Below are 21,455 nucleotides of genomic sequence, written 5' to 3'. Positions count from 1 at the left end.
TGTGTCAGCATACAAGTTCCAAATGTGGATTCCACAAGTCCTATTTTGACCCTGAGAAAATCCAGACCTCTAATCAAATTAATCAAGAATTAACACAAAATGGTATCCTAATAGAAAAGGGTCCAAAACAGGTTACATCCAATTGTTCATAGAATTCTGGTTTGCCTAACAGCTCAGGGGAAAAACATGTAACTTGTATACATTAAATATTCATTATTAAGTATGGTCAATGAATTTCTTACCTTGCTGGTCCTTTCCAATGAGGCCATGTTTGTTTACAAAGCATTTTGTATCTTTCTAGGCAAGGTTCATAGGCCTGCCTGAAGGCGTAGCCTGCCCTCCTCACGCGGACGTTCTCCAGAAGGCCCAGGTACCTGATCTGATGGCACACTAGTGCCTCATTGAAGATGTGTGCTGCTTTTTTATCATTTGGTTTGATACACCTAAGAAACAACAAAAGATTTTAAGTTTTAAACTCCCTCTTATGGATTTAAATGCCCATGTTTTAACAAAGTATCATAAAATAATTGTTTCTTAGTCAAATAATTTGTTATTCTGGGGAAACCTAGTCATTTCTTTTGAAATTTTTCCCATCATTTTTACAACAACCTAAAAATAAATACAATATTGCATATACAGCAGTTTTTTTTTCAAAAAAAAAAACCAAACTACTAATTTACAGAGTAGACATAAAGTCCACTATTTATGGACTAGTAAAGTATTTTAAACTGCACACGGATTTTATGTCCACCCTGTATATAACAACACGTATGAGTATCACTAATATTTCATTGGTTGAAAAAAGTCTGACAACAGAGTATATTCCATTTATATGAAGTTCAAGCAAAACTAATCTGTGGTTAGCAATCAGTATTGCTCTGACCTCTGGGGAGGGGCGGCAGTGGGGACAGACACGGAAAGGACACAGGAAACCTTCTGGTATGATGGAAATGTTTTACATCTTGGTCCGGATGGGGCAACACAAGTGCATACTTATGTGAAAACTCAACGTGGTGAAACGTAAGGTTCATGCCCTTTGTGCATACAATACCTCTGTGAAAAGATGAAAATCACTGTTGCCTCTTCTTTTTTTAATCAGGGCACTTTGCGGCCAGGAGGAAGCCTACATTTCCCAGCCCCCTTTGCAAGTTGAGTGTGGCCATGTGAGCAAATGCTGACCGCTACTAGGCTCAGAGAAAAAGGAATCTGTATAGAGATTCTAGTCTGTGTCCTTAAAGGAAAAGATGAGCCTTGGTCTTCTTTAATTTATTGCTGGCTGTACATGTTGACAGGAGGGACAGCCACGTTTGACCACCTAGATGGGGAAAACACCTGAGAAATGGCAGAATCACAAAATAAAAGGGGCTGTCCTATTAGCTCTGGAGTCCTTACACTCAAGCAATGTCAGAAATAAATGTCAGCTTTGTTTAAGTCATTGTTCTGGATCATGTCACAGCAATCCCTGCGTCCTAACACAGAGGGTGCCAAAAAATGCATACACATTTTAACAAAGGAAGAAGAAACTGAATTCAAACTGTAATACTCAATATATACTGATAACAACAGGAATATTAGTCATATTTGAGCACCTCTTGTAATTGCAGAAGTAAAATGTTACTTGAGAATTTTCAATTTTACTAACGACTGTTAGGCAGTCACGATTGTGGCTACTTAACTACAACTGTCAAATAAATTACACACACAATGACACACAAACCCACACATATAAGGACAATTACATCTTTACCTAATTTAGCTTTGGCTTTATTATGTTTTTCATTTTACCATTTATAAAAATAATGTCCACTCTTTGGCTTAAATAAAGATAGACAAAGAGATCAGTGAAACATACCCAGTCAGACCCCTACAAATACATTCAACTGAGAATAAAGACAGTAAGGCACATGAATGAAAAAATAGATTATTTTCTTTTCAATGGTGGCAGAACAACAGGATATCTATATGGGGAAAAAGAGACCTACATAGGAGACCTGAAACTACAAAGCCCTAGGATAAAACACATGTATACGATAACATATTCACAACCTTAGGGTATATTGTCTTCTTAGAGAAGACATAAAAACCATGAAAATGGAGGCAAAATAAAGGAACTTTCTAAGGTGATGGAAATGTTTCATGTTTTGGCCTGGCTGGTAAGCTACTAAAAAGTGTATATAATAATTAAAAAATTAATTGAACTGTTCACCTAAGATCTATGCACATCACTTCATGTAAATAAGTAATAATAAAACACAATAAAACACAGTAAAATGCAAAAAAGGAATTCATTCAATTGGGGTAACAAAAGCAACTAATCACGGAATGTTTCCTGGGTTGTTTTTTGGGTTTTTCTTGAGACAAGGTATCATTCTGCTGACCAGGCTGGAGTACATGACCATGGCTAACTGCAGGCTCTAACTCCCCAGCTTCAAGTGATCCTCCTGCCTCAGCCTCTGGGTAGCTGGGACTATAAGCAAGTGCCACCGCCCAATTATTTTTATTTTTTGTAGAGATGGGGTCCTGCTATGTTACCCAGGCTGGTCTCAAACTCCTATGCTCAAATGACCCTCTTGCCTTGGCTCTCAAAGTGCTGGGATTATATGTGTGAGCCACTGGTGCCTGCCTCATTTAGCAGTTTGGTTTTGGGGGGTTTTTTTGAAACTAGAATCTTCTCTCAATATATGTTCTAATCAGACTGCAATCAAACCAGGAGATTTTGATCTACTAATAGATAAAAAAGATCTACTTATAGATCTTATAATAGATAAGATCTATATACTTATAGATCTACTTATAGATCTACTAATAGATAAAAAATGCATATTTATTTATTATATCAAGCCAAGCAAAAAATGTTCTCCATTCTAGTTTCCTCATAGCTGGATTTTCAAAGACAACTATAGAAGGTATTTGTGGACATGGGTGTGCTCTATCAAATCTGACCCATGAGCCACATATCTCCTATTATCTAGCTCACCAAATACACAAAACAAACTCTAATACTAGTTAGTCTATACTGAATCTTGAGATAGTTATGTCTAAGATGCCCTAGAAGTAGGGGAAAAAAGACACCTTTTTTGTTTGTTTGTTGTGAGACAGATTCTCCCTCTGTTGCCCAGGGTAGAGTGCCATGGTGTCAGCCTAGCTCACAGCAACCTCAAACTCCTGGGCTCAAGAGATCCTCCTGCCTCAGCCTCCTGAGTAGCTGGGACTACAGGCACCTGCCACTACACCTGACTAATTTTCCTTTTTTAAGTAGAGACGGGGTCTTGCTCTTGCTCAGGCTGGTCTCAAACTACTAAGCTCAAGGGATCCTTCTACCTTGACCTAACAGAATGCTAGGTTTACAGGTTTGAGCCACTGTACCCAGCCTAAGATCAGAGGTTTTTAAGATCTTTCTATTGTTCTGAAAAAATTCAGATCATTTTTAGACAGCCTTACTTTCTCCCTGTCACTGGGGAGAAAGAGGTGCCTATCTCCTAATAAGCACCAGAGCCATAACTAAAGCTCCACTTGTTTCAATGTGCTCCTCTAAGTTAATATAACAAGAATCCAAAATGAAACCAACAAAAGAGCTTTCTGAAAAACCCTGACCAGAAAGAAATATTTACATTTTGTTTCTTAATGTGTCATTAGAAAGAAAAAAATTAAACATACAGGAAGTTGAAAACCCCAAGATACCAACTACTGAGCTTCATTAAGTATCTATTATCATCCTCCACAAGATTTTTTCAACTTTATTTTGACAGAAAGGACAGTAGAGAATTTTCCAAGCCCACCCTAGACATTATTTGATCTGTAAGTACATTAGTTACCCTCTGCTTGGGCCACACTCAGATTTAAGTGAAGAGGAACATGATAGTCCTTCAGAGTGCTCTCACATTTGAACCATCAAAGAATTTAACATGCCAGAAATACCTAATATAGTTTGGGTTCTTGGTCTGTAGGTTTTTCATCAGAGTGGCCACAGATGCCTTGAACTGTGAGCCTGCAGTAGGAGGCCGTTTCAGGTTGATCTTGGCGGGATTCCCTTCGGGGAATAAAGACTTGATGAGGGTGTGGCTGGCCTTCCACATAGCTTGGGACAGGTCTCGATACAGAAGGTCGTTGTTTTTGTCAACAAATCCTTCCACCTGGTACAGCACCTGTGAGCAGCATACAGAACTCAGTGCTGGCACACTGCACACTACGATATCAAACAACTGTTAAAAATATTCCAAGACCATCTACATTGCAGCCTCTTCCTTCGCTATCAAAAAATCCCCAACACATAAGTCACCCTCTAATCGAATTCACCTCCAACTTTAAATTCCATCTGTCTAAATCACAGACAGGATCAAAATAAATTCTATTACCATTCAGGATTTGCAAGAATAAACTCCAAAAATGTTATCACAACATTTTCAAAGGATTTTGGATTTTTTTGGCATTTGAACATATTTTGAGGGTTTTAATTTTTAGTTCTCATATGCCAATTCTGGTCTGTTTAAAAGCAGGCAGGGGGAACAGAAATAACATTAACATTTTCATAGATATCCTAAAACAGCTGAGAAATTCATCAGAAATGTATCTTTTAATAACATAGGTTAATAAAAAAAGATGTACCATGCTTAAATATTTTGAAATTAAAGGTAATTCAGATATACAAATACATACTTAAAATTTTTTCCCTTTTAAGTTTCCAATTTCATCAGAAAGGAAGTATCAACTATAACCAACAATTATTTAAGATTCTAAAAGTTAATCTTCTGTCAAGATTGTTTTTAACATCTTCTTTATATTAGATGATATAAAATCAATTCTCCCAAACTGATTTTAAGTGCTTTCCTGAAAACGTAGTATTTCCCCCAGTGTCATTTCAAAATTTCATTGTAAAAAATCATCTTTTTTTTAAAAATTAAATCATAGCTGTGTACATTAATGCAGTCTAAGAATTCATCTTATTTGTTAAGTGGTTTGTGCTTTTAAAACCTTGTAGTAAGTTTTCAGTGACTTCTAATTTTTACTGACAAATCTCCTCTAACAGTACTGAGAGATTTTTTTTGTATAGGATAGCATATAGCTTGAAAATAACAAAAATCAATTTTTAAAAGTTGATTTTATTTTTAAAATCATTTTTTGCTTTCCTTTCAGTTGTCCATATTAACAAGATTCTATTTCGGTTGAACATTTATTGACTCAACTATCTTAGAGCTCCATTTGTCCTCTCAAGTTCAAGCATTTACTGAGAACACCCCTCTCTATGGCCCAGGCACCTGTCTCCTCTGAGGACAGACTCAGCAGGCCTGGCTCTGGCGTGGCACTCACTGCTGCTGCATACCTTGCCGGCGTAATGCTGGATTCTGAAGCAGCTGTGAGGCAGAGACGTGTCATTGAGGAACCGAGAGCACTTGCTCATCCTGCTCTCGAAGTGCTGATGGGTGGCGCAGACCTGGTTCAGCTTTTCGAGGAAGGTCTCATCGGTGACCGTGCCAGGCCTCAGGCACTCCTCATCCAGCATGGCCAGGATTCCATTTGTGTTCTGGGAGGAAGGAAGCAGAAAAGTTTCCTTCCTTTCTCACTGTATTGTTTTAATGATTATTCCTAATTACACAAGCAAACACAATCAACTTAGTCATAAGAAAATTCTATTCAGTTACAATAAAAAGCAGAGAATCAAAAACAAATTAACTGAAGCCACAGGACGTAGCCCATTTCCAATGTCCCCAGGTGGACGGTGTTTGTGGGGGTGGGGGATGTGTCTGTCTCAGTTTCTTCCCTATGATCACACAGGACCTGGGGATTGCCTCAGCCACCTTGGCCCAAAGATGACTGAAATTCATACTGCTATACATGTAAAAAAGACAAGTTAGACATCAAAGATTCCAAAATATATATAAAAGCCAAAACGAATGTGACAATACAGCCTCTATAACATGTTACAAATCACGATGCAGTCTCCTAAATCCATTATTTGAGTTACAGCTTAAGAAGGAAATTGGTGTTGTTTCCAAACTGTACATGTTCAAAATAAAGTTTATTTTCTAGGAGAAGAAATGCTAAGATTTGGGGTGCTGATTTTAATGATGGCTGCAATCAAGCTGTTTCTAAGATACCTGTTTAGAATCACATCCTTGTTCCATGTAGAAAAAACATAATGAAAACGTGTTGCACATCCAGACCCTATGATCGTATTTATTCTAAGAGTAGTCAGCCTTGAACTGAATCAGAAATCAGGAAGCATTTGCTTTGCTAAATAAAGGATGAGGCTCCTTGGATTGCTTCTGCAGGCTCACGAGTCTTAATTCCAAAAACAATCCACTTCACTGACCATCAGCCTCACCCACTTCTACCAAGGCCAAGGCCCCCGTTCCCTTCCCCTTCTATTCACAAGGCCATGACATCCTCTGACCTGCATTTACTCATTCCCCACAATACCCAGGGGAAGTGTGGACTCTCAGGAATCAAGTAGGTTCATAACATCCCCAGAATAAACATTATTGTTTAATGATGTTGGAAGGAAACATTTCCTTTATGTACTCAAGCACCTATGAACATGAGTTTCTTTAATCATATATGCAAGGGGATTTTGGGCTGAGATAATCCAGTTAAATTAGGTGCATTACCACTGCTCTTTTCTTCCCCCTCCTCTTCTCAAGGGAGAATAATTAAGTGCAACATTATGTTTATAGAGGAACACATATGGGTCAAGGATTCTAAAAATTAAAGTGCTCACATCAAATTATCTTTGTCACAAAAATTTACTAGGAAAAATTCTCAGCAAATCCACTCATTTTCTAGATTTTAGCCTAGAGTTTTGAATTGCTTATTTGGAATATTAATGTTCCTATTCCAACGTTGTTCAGATTTTCCAAAACAAAAGTTATTGAGTTTATTGGAAAACAGTGATGCTTTAGAACTTTGCTTTTAATGTTCAATTTATTCAAAGACGCAACTTTCATCTGAACAATCTGAATAATTGAATAAGAAAATAATGGCTAATTACATAATTTCCAAAAGGGCTTGTAAAAAGATGAAAAGAAAATGGTTTGCTATGTAATCAGTGCCTGTGATGGTTTTCCTGAAATAGCACTCCCTTACTACCAACTGCTAAAAAGACTGCAAGGCAATAAAGTTTACACATTGTCTCAAATTACTTTATCAAGGGCAGAAGTATTAGCAATCCCAAGCATAAAATAAGAGTTCATTGGTTTTCACACATGAATCAAGTCTTCTTACAATTAAATCTTTTATAATAAACTACAGAATATGATCTAAAAATAAAAATCTTAGATGCAAACAGATTACTAAAAATTTTTTATACTTTAAGCTTTTTTCACATGTACATACATATTTGAGTCATTTCATAAATTCCAGCCTCCGTAGCCACCTGCAGTCACATACGCAAAACTCTCTGTAACATTCTCTGAATCAATGCCAGGTCTGTACCCAAAGCCACTTCTGGGGTCTCGCTTCATTTATCTACAGAGGTTGTCCTTGTATCCCTCTTCATTTTAATGTAAGCAATATGTTAAAAGCTCACTAAAGTATTAAAAGTGGATATTTTGATTTGGCAAAACACTGGATGGCTGCTCAGAGTCCACTCTGACCAGTACCCACATTCCCAGAAGCCATGGACTGGACCTGGCACCAACCACACAAAAAAGGCTGGTGCATGGAAGGGTCTGAAGGTCATAAAAGGACTCTGTGATATGGCAACAGCATGATCTTGGGGGACTCTGGCTAAGTATCAAAATGTCCAGCTGTTTTATATGTGTGTTTAAGAACTGTGTATGAGCTCTTAGGTCTACAATAAAATCTCTACAACTCTGTAGTTCCTTAAAAAAAAAAAGTATGAAACACCGATACCAATGCTTAATATTGAAGGCAATAAGAACATTTATAACTAATGAATTCTATTACTAAAATATTCTTTAGAAAACCATCCCTAAGTACTCACATTTTCTATTAGGTCACAAATGATAGCGTTATTGAAGTAGTCAATGTGAGTCCACTCTATGTCCTAAAAAATAGAATAAAATCAGATTGCATATGATAAAGCCACAGCACTCCTATCCATAAAACAGACTTCGCCCATCTTACCATATTTCACTTCCTCTCTGAATTTATTTCCTTTATAGAATCAGTGCTGCAAATGTCATCCTCAGTTCTCAAAACTTTCTTAATGCAACAACCTACCGCTGACATAAATCTGATTGAAGTGAATGCCCTTGACCTATTCTGAGACTGTCTCCCATTCCATTCTCCCATCTGTAGCAATTTCCCATGCACTTCACTGGCCCTAGGCCAAATATTTACTCAACAGGCCCTTGGGTCAATATTACTTTGTGTATATTTACAGTGTTTATAAGGAAATAAGTTAGAACTTGATCCCAAGAATTTAAGGCTCAGATTTTTCTTTTTGTAATCATCAGGAAAAAATTAATTTTAGAGTCCATCTTATGTTGTAGGGCAGTTAACCATTTCAAATGTTAAAAAAAAAAAAAAAGCCCTGTGCCAAGACAAAATATGTGTATTTTCAACATGTGAAAAGAAATAAAAACGTATCCACTAGTCTTAACCATAGCTACAAAGCCAAATCTGTAAAGCCAAATGCAATCATTCTGTGTCTGCTCACACTCGGTCTGCAAGTGTAAATATTTATTTTTCTTCTAAGGAGAGAGAATTTAATTCATGCAGCAATCTAGGAATCTTCCTATATACTCTTAGAAGTGTTTTAGATGATCTGCACAAACTGTTTTAAGTTACACATCAAAGTTTGTGCATTCCCTTTATGATAAGAAGACAGGAAGAGAATGAACCTTGTTTTTAGGATATTTATGTTACCAAAAGTTGTCAGATAAGTATAAAACATCTCTAAAACATAAGGAACATTCTAAAATCAAGACGAAATATTTATGACTTAGCTTTGGCATCAATGGGCTGTTTTACTACATCACTAGGGATAATAATCACATTTAGAAAACTGTACTGAGAGATAAAAGAGGGTTCTGTACCCTTAATGGCTTAAAATGACAACACGGAAAATGAAGAAAAGTAGGCAATAGAATTACTAAAATAATAAAGCAAATAAATGAAAAGAGAGCAAAAATATGGACAAAATAATTCCTCCCTTTTTTTTTTGAAATAAATAATTTCATACTTGGAAAAAGACTGGCTAAAAAAAAAAGGTAAAAACCAAGTATGCATTTTAAGATTAAAGATGCAAGGACTTTGAAACATTATTTCTGGATATTTCTGAATTATATTAAATGAGATAGTTTATACAACACACTTAATACAATACTTAGTATGTAGTAGGCACTCAACAAATGTTACCTATTTTATTATAAATTTTGAAAAATCAATGCTTTTGACTGAGATTGAGCAAAGTCTCAAAATATTATTTTCAAATCTACTTACAGTGATACTGACTTATCTCTGGTATAGAGTTCTTAAAAGTTTTGGCTAATGTGTAGTACACATACCACATAAGAACTGCTATCACCAGTCCTCAAAATTTCCTTGTGCTTTCCTTTGTGCTCATAACTCTCCCACTACTGCTGTCTCAGACTTTTTTCTTTTAATTTTTTGAGACAGAATCTGACTATATTGCCAGGGTAGTCTCGAACTTCTGGGTTCAAGCAATCCTCCTAGCTTAGCCTCCTAGGAAGCTCAGACTGTTCTCTTAACACTCTATTATTTTACATCATTACGTTGGAATCCAAGCAGACTAGAGGCTGCCACCTGAGATTTATTGTGCACCTACTCTGTGCTAGGCATCATTCTGGCACCAGTGGCACAGTACCAGGGAAAATCCCACTTAGCTTACATATCATACCCAGCAAATTTTTAAAAACTGCAATCTGACTAAACTTAGATACTGCAATCTGACTAAACTTAGATACATCTGACTCCAGGTTCATGTTTGGATCATCTTCTGAATCTGCAATTTATGAGTAAAAAAGGACCAACATCTTGAAAAAGCATTTAAGCATTTCAACATTACCTCCCGTATATATTCCTCCTGCTCTTCTTTAAGAGTAAGTTCAATGAAGATTTGCTGGAGTTTCTCATTACAATAATTAATAATGAACTGCTCAAAGCTGTTATCCTGCACGAAGAAAATGAAAAACACCTTATAAATTATGTCACTAGCTCTCCCGTAACAATGATGCTCAGACATCTCAATCCATGAGAAATGCCACACAGGGTCTTTCAGATTTAACTGTGGCCCAGCACACAGCTCCTAGGACAGACGCTTCCACCCTGCAAGCACTTGGGGAACGCTTTATGAGTGAGCAAGTGAAGTCCACACACATGATGCAGTATTTGAAGGATGGAGATTTTTAGTTGACAGAGAACACCCCACACGTGGTTAAAAAAGTTACCCTGAAGGATCACCAAGTTTTCCATCTTCCAGTCTTTGGTGAAACTTTAGTGCTCAAGAAAGTCCTTCTGGCCTGACGTCTTAATCTCCCCCAAACACCCCTGACAGGTTAGATCCCTCACTCTGACTCGTATACCCTGGCCCTTTTTATAAGACATTTCTGTGAGCGTATGTGTATGTAAATGTGCACACGTGTTGATTAGCTCTATGCTCATCTGCCTCACTGGGCCTTACACTCCTTAAGGGCAAGGAGACCACACTCCCTTCCTGTGAGCCACACAGCACCTCACACCTAGCAAGTACTCAGTGGGAGCTGCAGGAGTGAACGAATGAATGAAGTTTCCACCAAATAGAGACCCAAAGGAATTAAACCATTGAAATATCTCCCTAGCTGAAAACAATCTCTCTCTTTTCAGAAGAACCGAAACACTTGATCACTCTAATGTGTCACACAGTTTTTCCTTCCTATCAGAGTTGTATTTTATGAATCCTTTGATGGAAGCTCTACACCTAAATCACTTCTGAACCATCTATGGGGCTTACTGTACTGTTGTACATACTGAGACACAAAACACGTGCCTGCTGAGTGGACACATCTCACTAAGAACCACACTTCCCAGGAAGAGGTAGATCCGGCACTAAACCTTGCTATTTTCACTTCTGTCTCTTCTCTTTGGCAAGTGGGAACAAGGGGCAGTATGTTTCTTCTCCTACTGACGTAGCCATTCCTGGTCTAATGACCAGGAGTATAACTGAAGCTCGCCACTCCTTGAGAACATTCAGAGCAAGAGGCCTTCAAATCTCTCCATAAATGACAAAAGGGAAAACATCACAGAGTTTTTTGAAAGTTGATCTTTTAAAATCAACTCTGATCTTAACCTGGGAAAGTTTTTAAGTGATACGTATGATGCAACATCTGACCACATTTCCCCTAGGAGTCAGCTAAGGATTTCCAATCTCCAGTGATGAACTGATCAGAGAAGTTTTTGACTCTAAACCCTAAGTGACACATGTGAATCCGCTATCACTGTCTTAGCTTATTAATGCTAAATCTAGTCTATGATAAAAGTCTGGTGGGTTTTTTTTCAGTCCTGAAGGTTCTTACTAACTGGCAAACATTTATTTTCAATATTTTCAACAAATAAGTCTTAGACACAAAGGGTATTCCTCAGTCCTCATTTTCACGCAAACTTTTAAAAACCCTCTGCTCAGATCCTAATCCTCAGAGTTAACGATCATGATTAGAAACTGGAGTCGGTCTGGCATAGAGGCCTTATTATTTCTATAATCAGCATAAAGCCATTTCATGTATGAGGAAATCTAGATTTTTGGTTTGGCAAAATGTGCACCTTATAGAACACAACAGCTACAGATGAAAATCTTTGGTTTGTTTTAGAAAACAAACTCATGGGGTACATCTGTGCCCATGAGCTATTTCAACCCGATTATGCTAAATCATCACAGGGCAAATAATGAGGAATAGGAAAGGGACGGCAACCAGCACCCCAGACACACTGTGAGGCCATGAGCAGCTTGAAGTATACTTCTAAAACAGGACTATGAAACACACAAGCAGATTAGAAATCAGAGGCAAAGCTTCACAATCACAACACAACTTAAGGAATACGTCAGAGCTACATTGTTTGTCTTTAACCTTTAAAAATTCCTTTATGAATTCTGTATTTCATATCCACATGGTTAATCAACACCATTTACTGTAAAACTCACACAGCTAGAGAAGCTATTCACACAGGGGCATGCAACAGACCAGCACTGCACACAGTTCATACTTACTGCATTCTGGTGCAAAAGGGACAGATTACACAAAGGGCAGTCAGTTCTTAATTAGCAACAACCTTCTAGAAGTAAACACTTATTGATAGTTATTCATTGTCACAAATGACAGCTTTTAGCATTTAAGCCATGGTTTTGATAGGCATGAAACTTTAGATTAAGACATATGTCCAATCAATTCCAAAGACAGGACCACAGTACCTACATGTTGTGGTGTATGAATTGCGGTTCTGCTAGGGGAGTGCTATTCAGCACAAAAGTAGTTTGACTATAGTAATGACAAATCATATATCTTGTCTGAAGCTTTAAAGCTTCGGAATCTATTACGTCTAATTCTAAATTATCAGGAAAAAGAAAACGTGAATAACATGTATCCAAGCCTAATATCCATCCCCAAAAAGAGGGAGAGCAGGCCAGATGGAACATCTGTAATCTTGGCACTATGAAAGGCCAAAGGGAAGTACTGCCTGAGGCCAGGTCTACAAGACCAGCCTGAGCAAGAGTCAGACGCTGTTTCTACCAAATAATATTAAAATTAGCCAGGCATGGTAGCACATGCCTGCAGTTCCAGCTACTTAGGAGGCTGAGGCAGGAGGATCACTGGAGCCCAGGAGTTTGAGGTTGTAGTGAGCCACTGCACTCTAGCCCAAGACACAAAACAATACCCTGTTTCAAAAAATAAAATAAAATAAAAAGTCAGTGTTAGTTTGCAGATCACCAAACAGTGCAGAGATCCAGCAAGATCCACAAGTACCTCCTTTTTCTGGCCCAGTGACCCAGTACTACACGGTACCCTGCTGAGTCTCTCCTTCAAAAAGAAACAAGGGACATGGCCAAAGAACAAAAACATGGCTCTCCAACCTTATTTTGATGCTAAAAGTTAGCAAAAAAAAAAAAAATCCCCCAAACAGAACAGCACAATCATCAATATCCAAATTAACTTACTTTCCCACAGAAATCAGCATCTACTGCAAACACATCTCCAAAACCTCCAAGGCATGTCTGAATCACCTGGGTGATAATTACTACTGAAGGCTAAAGACACATCTTTTGTGATCTAAGTTTAAGTTGGTCCTTGTTTAACTTTGGAGGGAGATGGGACTTCACACATGATTTAAAATAGTAACTTCCAAAAATTTAAGGAACAAACAATAACCTGCAGAAAACCAAGGAAGACAGGTCTGGCACGCTGCTCCACTCGTACAGGTATTATGGATACTGGGTTTTCAACTTGGGTCCCCTTTCACTTCATAAATTAGATAAATTAGAAACGACCACATTAGAATACAACAGCCCAGAGCAACTTTGTATTTGGAGACTGTCCAAAGTGAGGAGTTTGTCAAGCACTGTGTGAGAGCCAGCAGCAGTCCCTGGGCTGGGCAGCTCTCCCATGTCAGTCTCGTGAATCAAAGTCTCCAAAGGAGGAAGTGGGCAGAAGCTTGTCCTCGGGAATGACTCATCTCTCTCTCGGGTTTTCTACCCATGCTCCATGCATGTAAGTTTAGTTTTTCTACGGTCTTACCCCATTGATCCCTAAAGGCAGAGGGATAAAACTAAAACGTTTAGAAGCAAGTCCATTCTCGGATATCTATTACACGATCTCCTTGAATGAAGCTCAGACTGCTTTAGAGAACACAAGTAAACAGCAAGATGCCTGATTCCACGCTACTCTATTTCACACTGTACTTTCCCAAGTTTAGACTGGGATAGTGAGCACTTACTATGTTTAGAAGGATGTAATACACCAACATTTTAAACTCTAGGGCTTCTTTCAAAGATTCTAGACTTCGAGTCCATCCTTTCAACATCAAAGAAACAGAAAATCATACTCTCCATGGAGTTTATAACTGGTTTATACTCACAAGTATCAACCACAAAGTGTTCCAAATGGAATCATTTTGAAAGACGGATCAAAAACATTTGTATATTCTCCTTAGCAACAGAGGAGATGATATAATGATATTTTATACTTTTTAAGGAAGACAGTTTTAAAGATCGTACATACTTTAAACGATAAATATTGAAAGGGAGATAGTAAAGAGAGGGGGCAGCTCTGTCCTCTCTGTATTTGGGATGGTGAGACGGGAGGGAGGTGACTATTAAGTGTCGCAAACAGTGAGGAGTTCAAACACAAAGACCACGACTTATTTAATCAAAAGTTACTGTTAAATACATAAAATGTGACCATTCAGTACTTTCATTTAAAGTAAATTCTGGATATAACATATTGGACTGGGTTTCCAAATTTTACATACAATGTGGTCTCTTGCATAATAAATAAAACAGTACATTCATATAAAAGTTATAGGATTTTGAGCACAGCATCTCTGCTTTAGAGAAGTTGTGCTATGTTACTACTGTAAAATGTGCTGTGGGTCCTACTAAAAATTTATGGGGTGTAAAGCCTTTGGCAGCCCCTGATTATAAGGCTGTTCTTGTAGAAAAATATTATACTCTGAACCACAGTCCATTTTTAAATATCACAATGGCAAAAAATATGCTTCAAATCAACCACTATTTTTTTTTTTAGAAAGTAAACTTTTTAAAAATCCTCCAAATATATGAGAAAAAATATTTAACATTAAATATTGTCCCCTTTAGACATTTATAAAATGGAATGACTGGCTAAAGTTTCAGGAAAATTATCTTTAAATATATGACATTTTTCTTCCAGGTATAAGGGCAAATATGTAAATTTTAAGAAAAACAGTGTTATAGGGCTTAAATATTTTTCAATAGGTTTTCATTTAAAAAGTTAGAACAATAATGGGGGTGTGTGTATTGTGGACCACAGTAACGGCACCATTTTCATTTTTAAATCTACTTTAAATTGTTTCCTTTTTCTTCAGCTATAAGCTCTTTAGCACACAAAGAACAAATCTGAAGCCCAGAAACCAGAACAGAAGGTGTTGACTATAATCAGAATTAAAAACAATTTATAATCAGAATTAAAAACAATTTAGAAAACAAATCCTAAGATCAATGTACTAGACCATATTGACTCTCGCCTACGAGTTAGATTGTTTCACTTGAAGCCATCACTGCATCTAGCCTATCTTATTATTTAGGAGTCACTTTCATGAAGGCTCATTAGGACACAATTAAAAATACCTATCACTGCCTGTATGAAACTAGCTCAACTGTATGAAAAGTGAACTAATCAGCCACCACTGCCTGCTTTGGTCTATAGAACAAAAATGATTAATTAGATATTCCTAGTAAACTACCTGCTAATTTTAATACCTATCAGAGAAGTACTGAGAGAAAGAGATGAATCAATCAATATAGATTGCTCAACTTACTTTTGAATTTAATATCTTCTTTTTTAAAGATTAGCATTTTTCTTTTATGAAGATCCAAGGACTAGTTCTTAGAAGTCATAGACCATATTTTCAGTTACTACACATAAGAATGGCCAAATTTAATCGTACAGAATTGGAATATGTGAATTATACTTTCTTCCTTTGGAAAGCTAGACTTCCGTTCTACTAGGAGTTACAATTAGACTTGTTTTCCCTCTATGAATTTAATTCACATCACCTTATTTTTGGTATCCGTGTTCTACTCATCTGTTTTCCAAACTGCCATCAGATCACATGCGGCCAACAAGGCAAAGCTTATTCACCCAGCTGGTACTGGAATGTTTTGCAGTCAAATCCATGTGTCATCACCCCATGGTTTAGTGCATCAGTTTCCCTCTTCCGTTAGAGACGGACTACAGGGAATGAAAGGCTTCCACCAGCTCAGCTAAAAAGTGTTTGCATGGAGACTCTCAGTGGGGTCACGAGGCAGAATTAGACACATGAAAAAAAAGTCCTGGCCCTTTATGGTCAGTTTTTAAAAAGTAATGCCCAGGGTGTTCTAAAAGGCAGAACTCTTTAATCTTACAGCTAATTTTCACTGCAAAACAAGGGGGAAAAAAAGAACTTTATACTCTATCAGTTTATTTTCACTTGGTTAGAAAATATCATTTTTGCATTGATGTGGATCTGAATGTTGTTTCACACCCTGATCTCTTGTACTTCAGCTTGCAGTACTTTTAAGTCCTTGATTACCTTGGTGTCCTGATATTCTATACAATGCACTTCCTGACGTTTCCATGAACTCTAACATTGCTGAGAATCCAGGAAAGTGTGGGCTTGTATCTGTTATGTGTAGGTGAATAACTTATTAAGAGAAAGGACAAAAAGTCTGTAATCCTATGTCAAGAAGCAAGTGAAAGTATCCAAAAGCACTCAGCCAAATCTCTATTCTGATCCCCTCCCAAGTAAAATGTGTTTATACAATAAATAATAAATAAGGTATTAAAAAATCAAAATGCTTGAAGATTAATCTGAGATTAGGAAAATGAAGAGAACAACCAATTATAATGAAAAAACAAATCTTAATTCTCTCAAGGAACCAGGGGATAAAAGAAAAACAAAGATTTATTGCATTGAGAAAGAAACTTGTAATGATGTTATGGCCATTGTAAGATTTGCTATAGACATATAACTATCTAGATTTGGCCTTGGCTGAAAGTTTTATTTAAAAAGAATAAAACTGTAACCTGTTTGGTTTTACGTATATTGTACATGCACACATAAGATTTCTATATAGGTGAACAGTAGGTGAAGCTCAATATTTTGTGCAAGGGCATTTCATGCCAAGGTCAATCAGCATGAACACCATGTATGTTTGCAACTTGCAGATCACTCTGGAGTTAACTCTCTACTAGAACAGTTGGTTTCGACTGTGACTGTACACTGGGATCACCTGGAACTTTAAAAGTAACTGCTGCCAGAGCCCCAGCCCCAGAGATTCTGCTATGATTGGTCTGGGTACAGCCTAGACATCTGAATTTTTAAGAGCTCCCAGGGTGATTCCAACGTGCAGCTAAGTACAAACTACTAGAGTAGAGTCTTCCTCTGAAGAAAGGGAGAAGAGTATTTAGAAATATAATGCATGCCAACATTTTCATAAAGTCTCTAGTGGTAACTGTGTTGAGAAAAATGATGATGTAACTTGCAGAAGGCAGGCATGTTCAGCAAGACAGGCTTGGAGAACAATCTGAATTAACTGTATGTAAAATATAAATATTTCTGGATCGCTAAAGGGTGTTTCACCCGGTGCTGAGTCTAAGGATGTGTAATCCAGGAACATCCAACTTCTGTTCTGATGAGATCTGTAGCAAACACACTTTTAAAAGTAATCTCGTTTCCTGATTAGACCTCCCTACCCAACAGGATGTGTCCCACGCAGCAACAGGCTCTCAGTCTTAAGGCTAAGACGTTAAGCTCCATGCACACGAGGAACATTTCTGTTTTCTACTGGAATCCGGTAAATAATAAATACTTGGGGAACGACTCAAATTGCTCATGAGGTATATCCTAGTTTCCTTTGAGCGCCGTATGGGTCTTCCCATGGTTAAGTAGATCTTAGGACTTCCTGGAAGAGGAAACTAAGTGAATGTCCCAGCATGAATCCACTACCCTATTTTTTAAAGTTTCCATGTATTGTGACATGACATTAAGCACCTGCCTACTGGCTTAAGACCAATAAATCTTTCTGGCAAAATTAAAATAAAATCAGTTTCTTTGATTTTAGAAATATCATTGCATTCTAGTCTATCTTTCTAGTGAAAAATCTCTGTTTACCTTCTGCACTGCTCATGAAACCATTTAAATCTAAATAAGCAATGTGCCAGGTACAAATATTCTTCCCTGCCAACTCTAAAGAAAGACTCTGACATCTAAAGACAGTGATCGGAGGTCTTGCTAGAAAGAAATTAATTTTGGCAGAGTGATTTCTGAGTATACTCAAGCAATTCTCCCAACTCACGAACCTCAAATTCTTCTCTTCTACCAAGAGGGTGGCAGCTTGCCTTTGCAGACTCTGCTAAAGAGGCCGCAGTACAAGCAGACTTTGTGTTGAAGAGCTGTGCTCTGGGGGCAGCACGGGGGCAGCTGTCAGCACACATGCTTCCACGTGGCAAGGCTCCCAATGCTGGCCAGAGTGTGGAGCCATGACAGAGGGAGTCAGAGACTTATCATAATGCTTGCTTTTTTCTTTATGTACAGAAATTGGGGAACTTTTTAGTTTAGGTAGAAATGTAAAGAAATAGTCTTGGTCTCACCCCTAGTAGGAAAGAAAAGCCATAAATGAAGACATTAGGGGCCTCAATTCGAAGCTACTATGTAGCCATGTAACTTGGAGGGAGTTAATTGACCTTCAGGGTCTCACTTTCTCATCTGTAAAAAGGGAATAATAGGAACAGCTACTGTGTAAGATTATTCTGAAAATTAAATCAGACCATACACACAACACTTACCACACTGGTTGCACACAGTCAGCCCCTGGCAGGTAGTTACCACTAGCTACTAAATATGAAACACAACTGAGGGAGAACGTCGTATCATAAAAACGACTGTTAGAGGAAAAGTAAATACTCTAGATAGGTCTGGTTTAGCTGAAGAGAACACTCCAATGCTTTCTTTGTGATTCTGTGACACCAATCTTCTGGAACACACAAACTCTTTGGGTGGTCATTCCGGGCCAGGCCTGGTTACTTAAAGAAATTCACAAATCATGTGACTTGTGGGGGAGAATTAAGAAAGGAGGAGCCTGATCCTGTTATTTCCAGGAAGCAAAATAAAATACCACTCCTAAAAGCAAAAAGTGTTTTAGCTTTAGTCCTAAAACTGCTTTGAAATGTCGAAGTTAGCAAGAAGGAGAAAAGAAAATCGTACAGTGTTTAAATATTTACTTTGCAACAAAATAAGAATTATTTTTAAAAATTCACTATGCACTTCAGCAGCAATTACTTCAAGTTCTATCATGAGATCACAACTGGGGGAGATCTCATGAGGGGGAGTGGAAGAGACTCAACCAGTCCCCTAATCCAGCCTCTTTCTCCCTGAAGCTCACAGATGACATGCCCAGCAAGGCAAGGCCAGGACCCACACCTGGCCATCACCTTCCTGGCTTCTCCCATGGCACCAACCTGCCTCACTTTCCAAGCAACCTACAAATGAGAAAATGGCCATAGGCATAACCAGGCAGTTCATGAGAAGCCTCACAGTAAGAATTCTAAATTTGCAATTTCAAAAGTACTAATATTTTTTAAAAATCTTTGAAGTGCTGGCTTAGCACACAACACATGTGTGCACACGTGCACACACAACCAAATTCTGTTACATCTATACAAAGGCTTATTTGTAGATTCAAACTTATAGTTAGTTATAATAGATGTCTATAAGATATAGGCTTTAATTTCTGTTAAGCTTTAATAAAAGGGCCAATGAGAAATTTTACAAATCTTACCTCAAAAATTTCAAAGCCATAAATGTCCAAAACACCCATAACCTTCTTTCTCACTTTTGTTTGTGCCTTTAAAAAAAAAGTTTCAAATTAATGGGTTATTTTAGGCATTAAATACAACGCAACAAGCATCCCTGGAACATAGCGACATATGTTACAGGTTAACCGTATTTCTTAACTAGGAGAATAACCGTAATTTACTTGGTTTTATTTTAAACTTATGAGATGGGCTGCCGGTATAGAATCTTTTAGAAATTTTAATAATAGGTGACTTAGTCCAAGAAGGCATTAGTGGTGCTCATTTATTTAAAAAATAAAATCACTGAATTTCTCAAGAGGTAGGGCCTTTCAAAACCTCCTAGGCCAACACCTCCATTCTAATGAAGAACTCACTAAAACCCTAGAGGGGTCAAGTGATTTTTTTCAGCTGAACGTGTACAACTAGTTTGCAGATGAGCCAGATCAGGCCCTGGGGTGCTGATTCTCAGAGTAACTCCACAAAGACTCTTGGACTATTCACTTGTAAGAGATAACACACATAGCCAAGCAAAAGAAACATAACTCTGACAAATCTTACACAAGGTAAATTCTTTTCAAGAAATAACTTTTATATGCGGCAATCAATTACCTGTTTAGAAAATTAAACTTTCTTCAACTTAATGTTTATACTGTGAACACCATTTATTACAACAGATTTCTTTGCTTACAGAGATGCGTACCTTAATGCTTTCATTGATTCGATTTACCAACCATGAAAACAACCTGCTGTAGAGGTTTTTAGCCAGAGCGTCACGGGCATAATAAGCCTATTAAAGAGAAAAAGAAAAACTTAACACCTACAATTGCCCCCATACTTAATTTCAAGAAAATGATCCAGATATATACTTTTAAAGTATTTAAAGCCCTTTTATTTCCATTTCTTATCAGAACCAGTTTTTATTATACACTGGATAAACAGCAAGCCTTTCATAGAACCAGACAAACAGTTTATACACAGTTACACTTTCTCACATACCGGAAACTAATTCTAAATATTGCAAAAGCTTTTACCATAAAGATATTCATCTCAGTGTTACAGAAGAGAGAAAAAATTAAAGGCAGTTTAGACGTTCAACAATAGAAGGTAGTAAAATAGATACCCACTGAAAGGAATGCTACACAGTCACTGAAGAATGATGGCTATGAAAATTAGGTAATGAAATGGAAATACTTACATTATGTGAAAACTAAAAAACATGTATACTTCGTACAATAACAGCTCCTTTTTTAAACTCTTACACATAAGAAAGGAAACTCGAAGGAAAGACATTCGATGGCTTTGGCTGATGAAATTCACAATTTTTTCTTCATTCAACATTTTGAGAATTTTAAAAAGTCTTCCACAGTGAGTTAACAAGTTGTAAACTGAAAATAAACCTACTTTACGTGTTTATTTATTTATCTATGTTTAAAGCTGTTCAGAGCTACCCGACAAAGAAGAGGCAGAAGACATCAATGTCTCCATGACTCTGGGCTCTGAATGCAAAGGCTAAAGGCCGTGACGTGTGGGCAGGAGAACTGAGCAGCTCGTCTGTGCGCTGTGAGCACGAATGAAATGCTCGGTGCCAGCCCTTCTCAGGAGGCCCCAAGATGAATGTCAGTAACTCAGAATGAAGGAACTGGCCTTGAGAAAGGAAAGGTCAATGTTTTATTACTGTTTGCAACATGTTGGCTATATGTGTGATTTTGTTTTTATTTCAGATTAATCTGAGGGTGCAACGATTAGGTTAAATTTTTTGCATTTGTTAGGTAAAGTCCCTGTTGTAGTTGTGCCCCACACTCAGGCGGTGGGCCATATACCCTTACAATGTGCCCATTAGGTGGGAGCACACTACTGCCCCTGCTGCCTCCCCTTACCCCAACTTGAGTTAAACTGAGTTTTTCTCTCATGTGGGCATGTAATAGTTCATCTACTGGCTTCATGTTAGTTAGTACTGAGTACCTTGGTTACTTG

General features: G+C 37.6%; 1 protein-coding gene across 5 annotated transcripts in view; it reads right to left on the bottom strand.

The window, feature by feature from the left end:
• The window catches only part of MYO1B (myosin IB), a 181,944-nt gene that overhangs the window by 33,428 nt on the left and 127,061 nt on the right, over positions 1 to 21,455 (bottom strand). For all 5 annotated transcript variants that reach the window (XM_003801827.3, XM_012812755.2, XM_012812757.2 and 2 more), the window contains 7 exons: positions 20,182 to 20,268; positions 19,466 to 19,531; positions 9,989 to 10,093; positions 7,940 to 8,002; positions 5,321 to 5,521; positions 3,919 to 4,145; positions 243 to 443 (listed from right to left, as the gene is read on the bottom strand). In XM_003801827.3, coding sequence (XP_003801875.1) covers positions 243 to 443; positions 3,919 to 4,145; positions 5,321 to 5,521; positions 7,940 to 8,002; positions 9,989 to 10,093; positions 19,466 to 19,531; positions 20,182 to 20,268 — 950 coding nt within the window. The remainder of the gene's footprint in view (positions 1 to 242; positions 444 to 3,918; positions 4,146 to 5,320; positions 5,522 to 7,939; positions 8,003 to 9,988; positions 10,094 to 19,465; positions 19,532 to 20,181; positions 20,269 to 21,455) is intronic.

The sequence above is a fragment of the Otolemur garnettii genome, unplaced genomic scaffold (assembly GCF_000181295.1).
Source record: "Otolemur garnettii isolate 467f Iridium unplaced genomic scaffold, OtoGar3 scaffold00222, whole genome shotgun sequence".
Taxonomy (NCBI): domain Eukaryota; kingdom Metazoa; phylum Chordata; class Mammalia; order Primates; family Galagidae; genus Otolemur; species Otolemur garnettii.
Note: the sequence above shows the minus strand (reverse complement) of the source record. Positions and strands in the feature narration are given on the sequence as shown.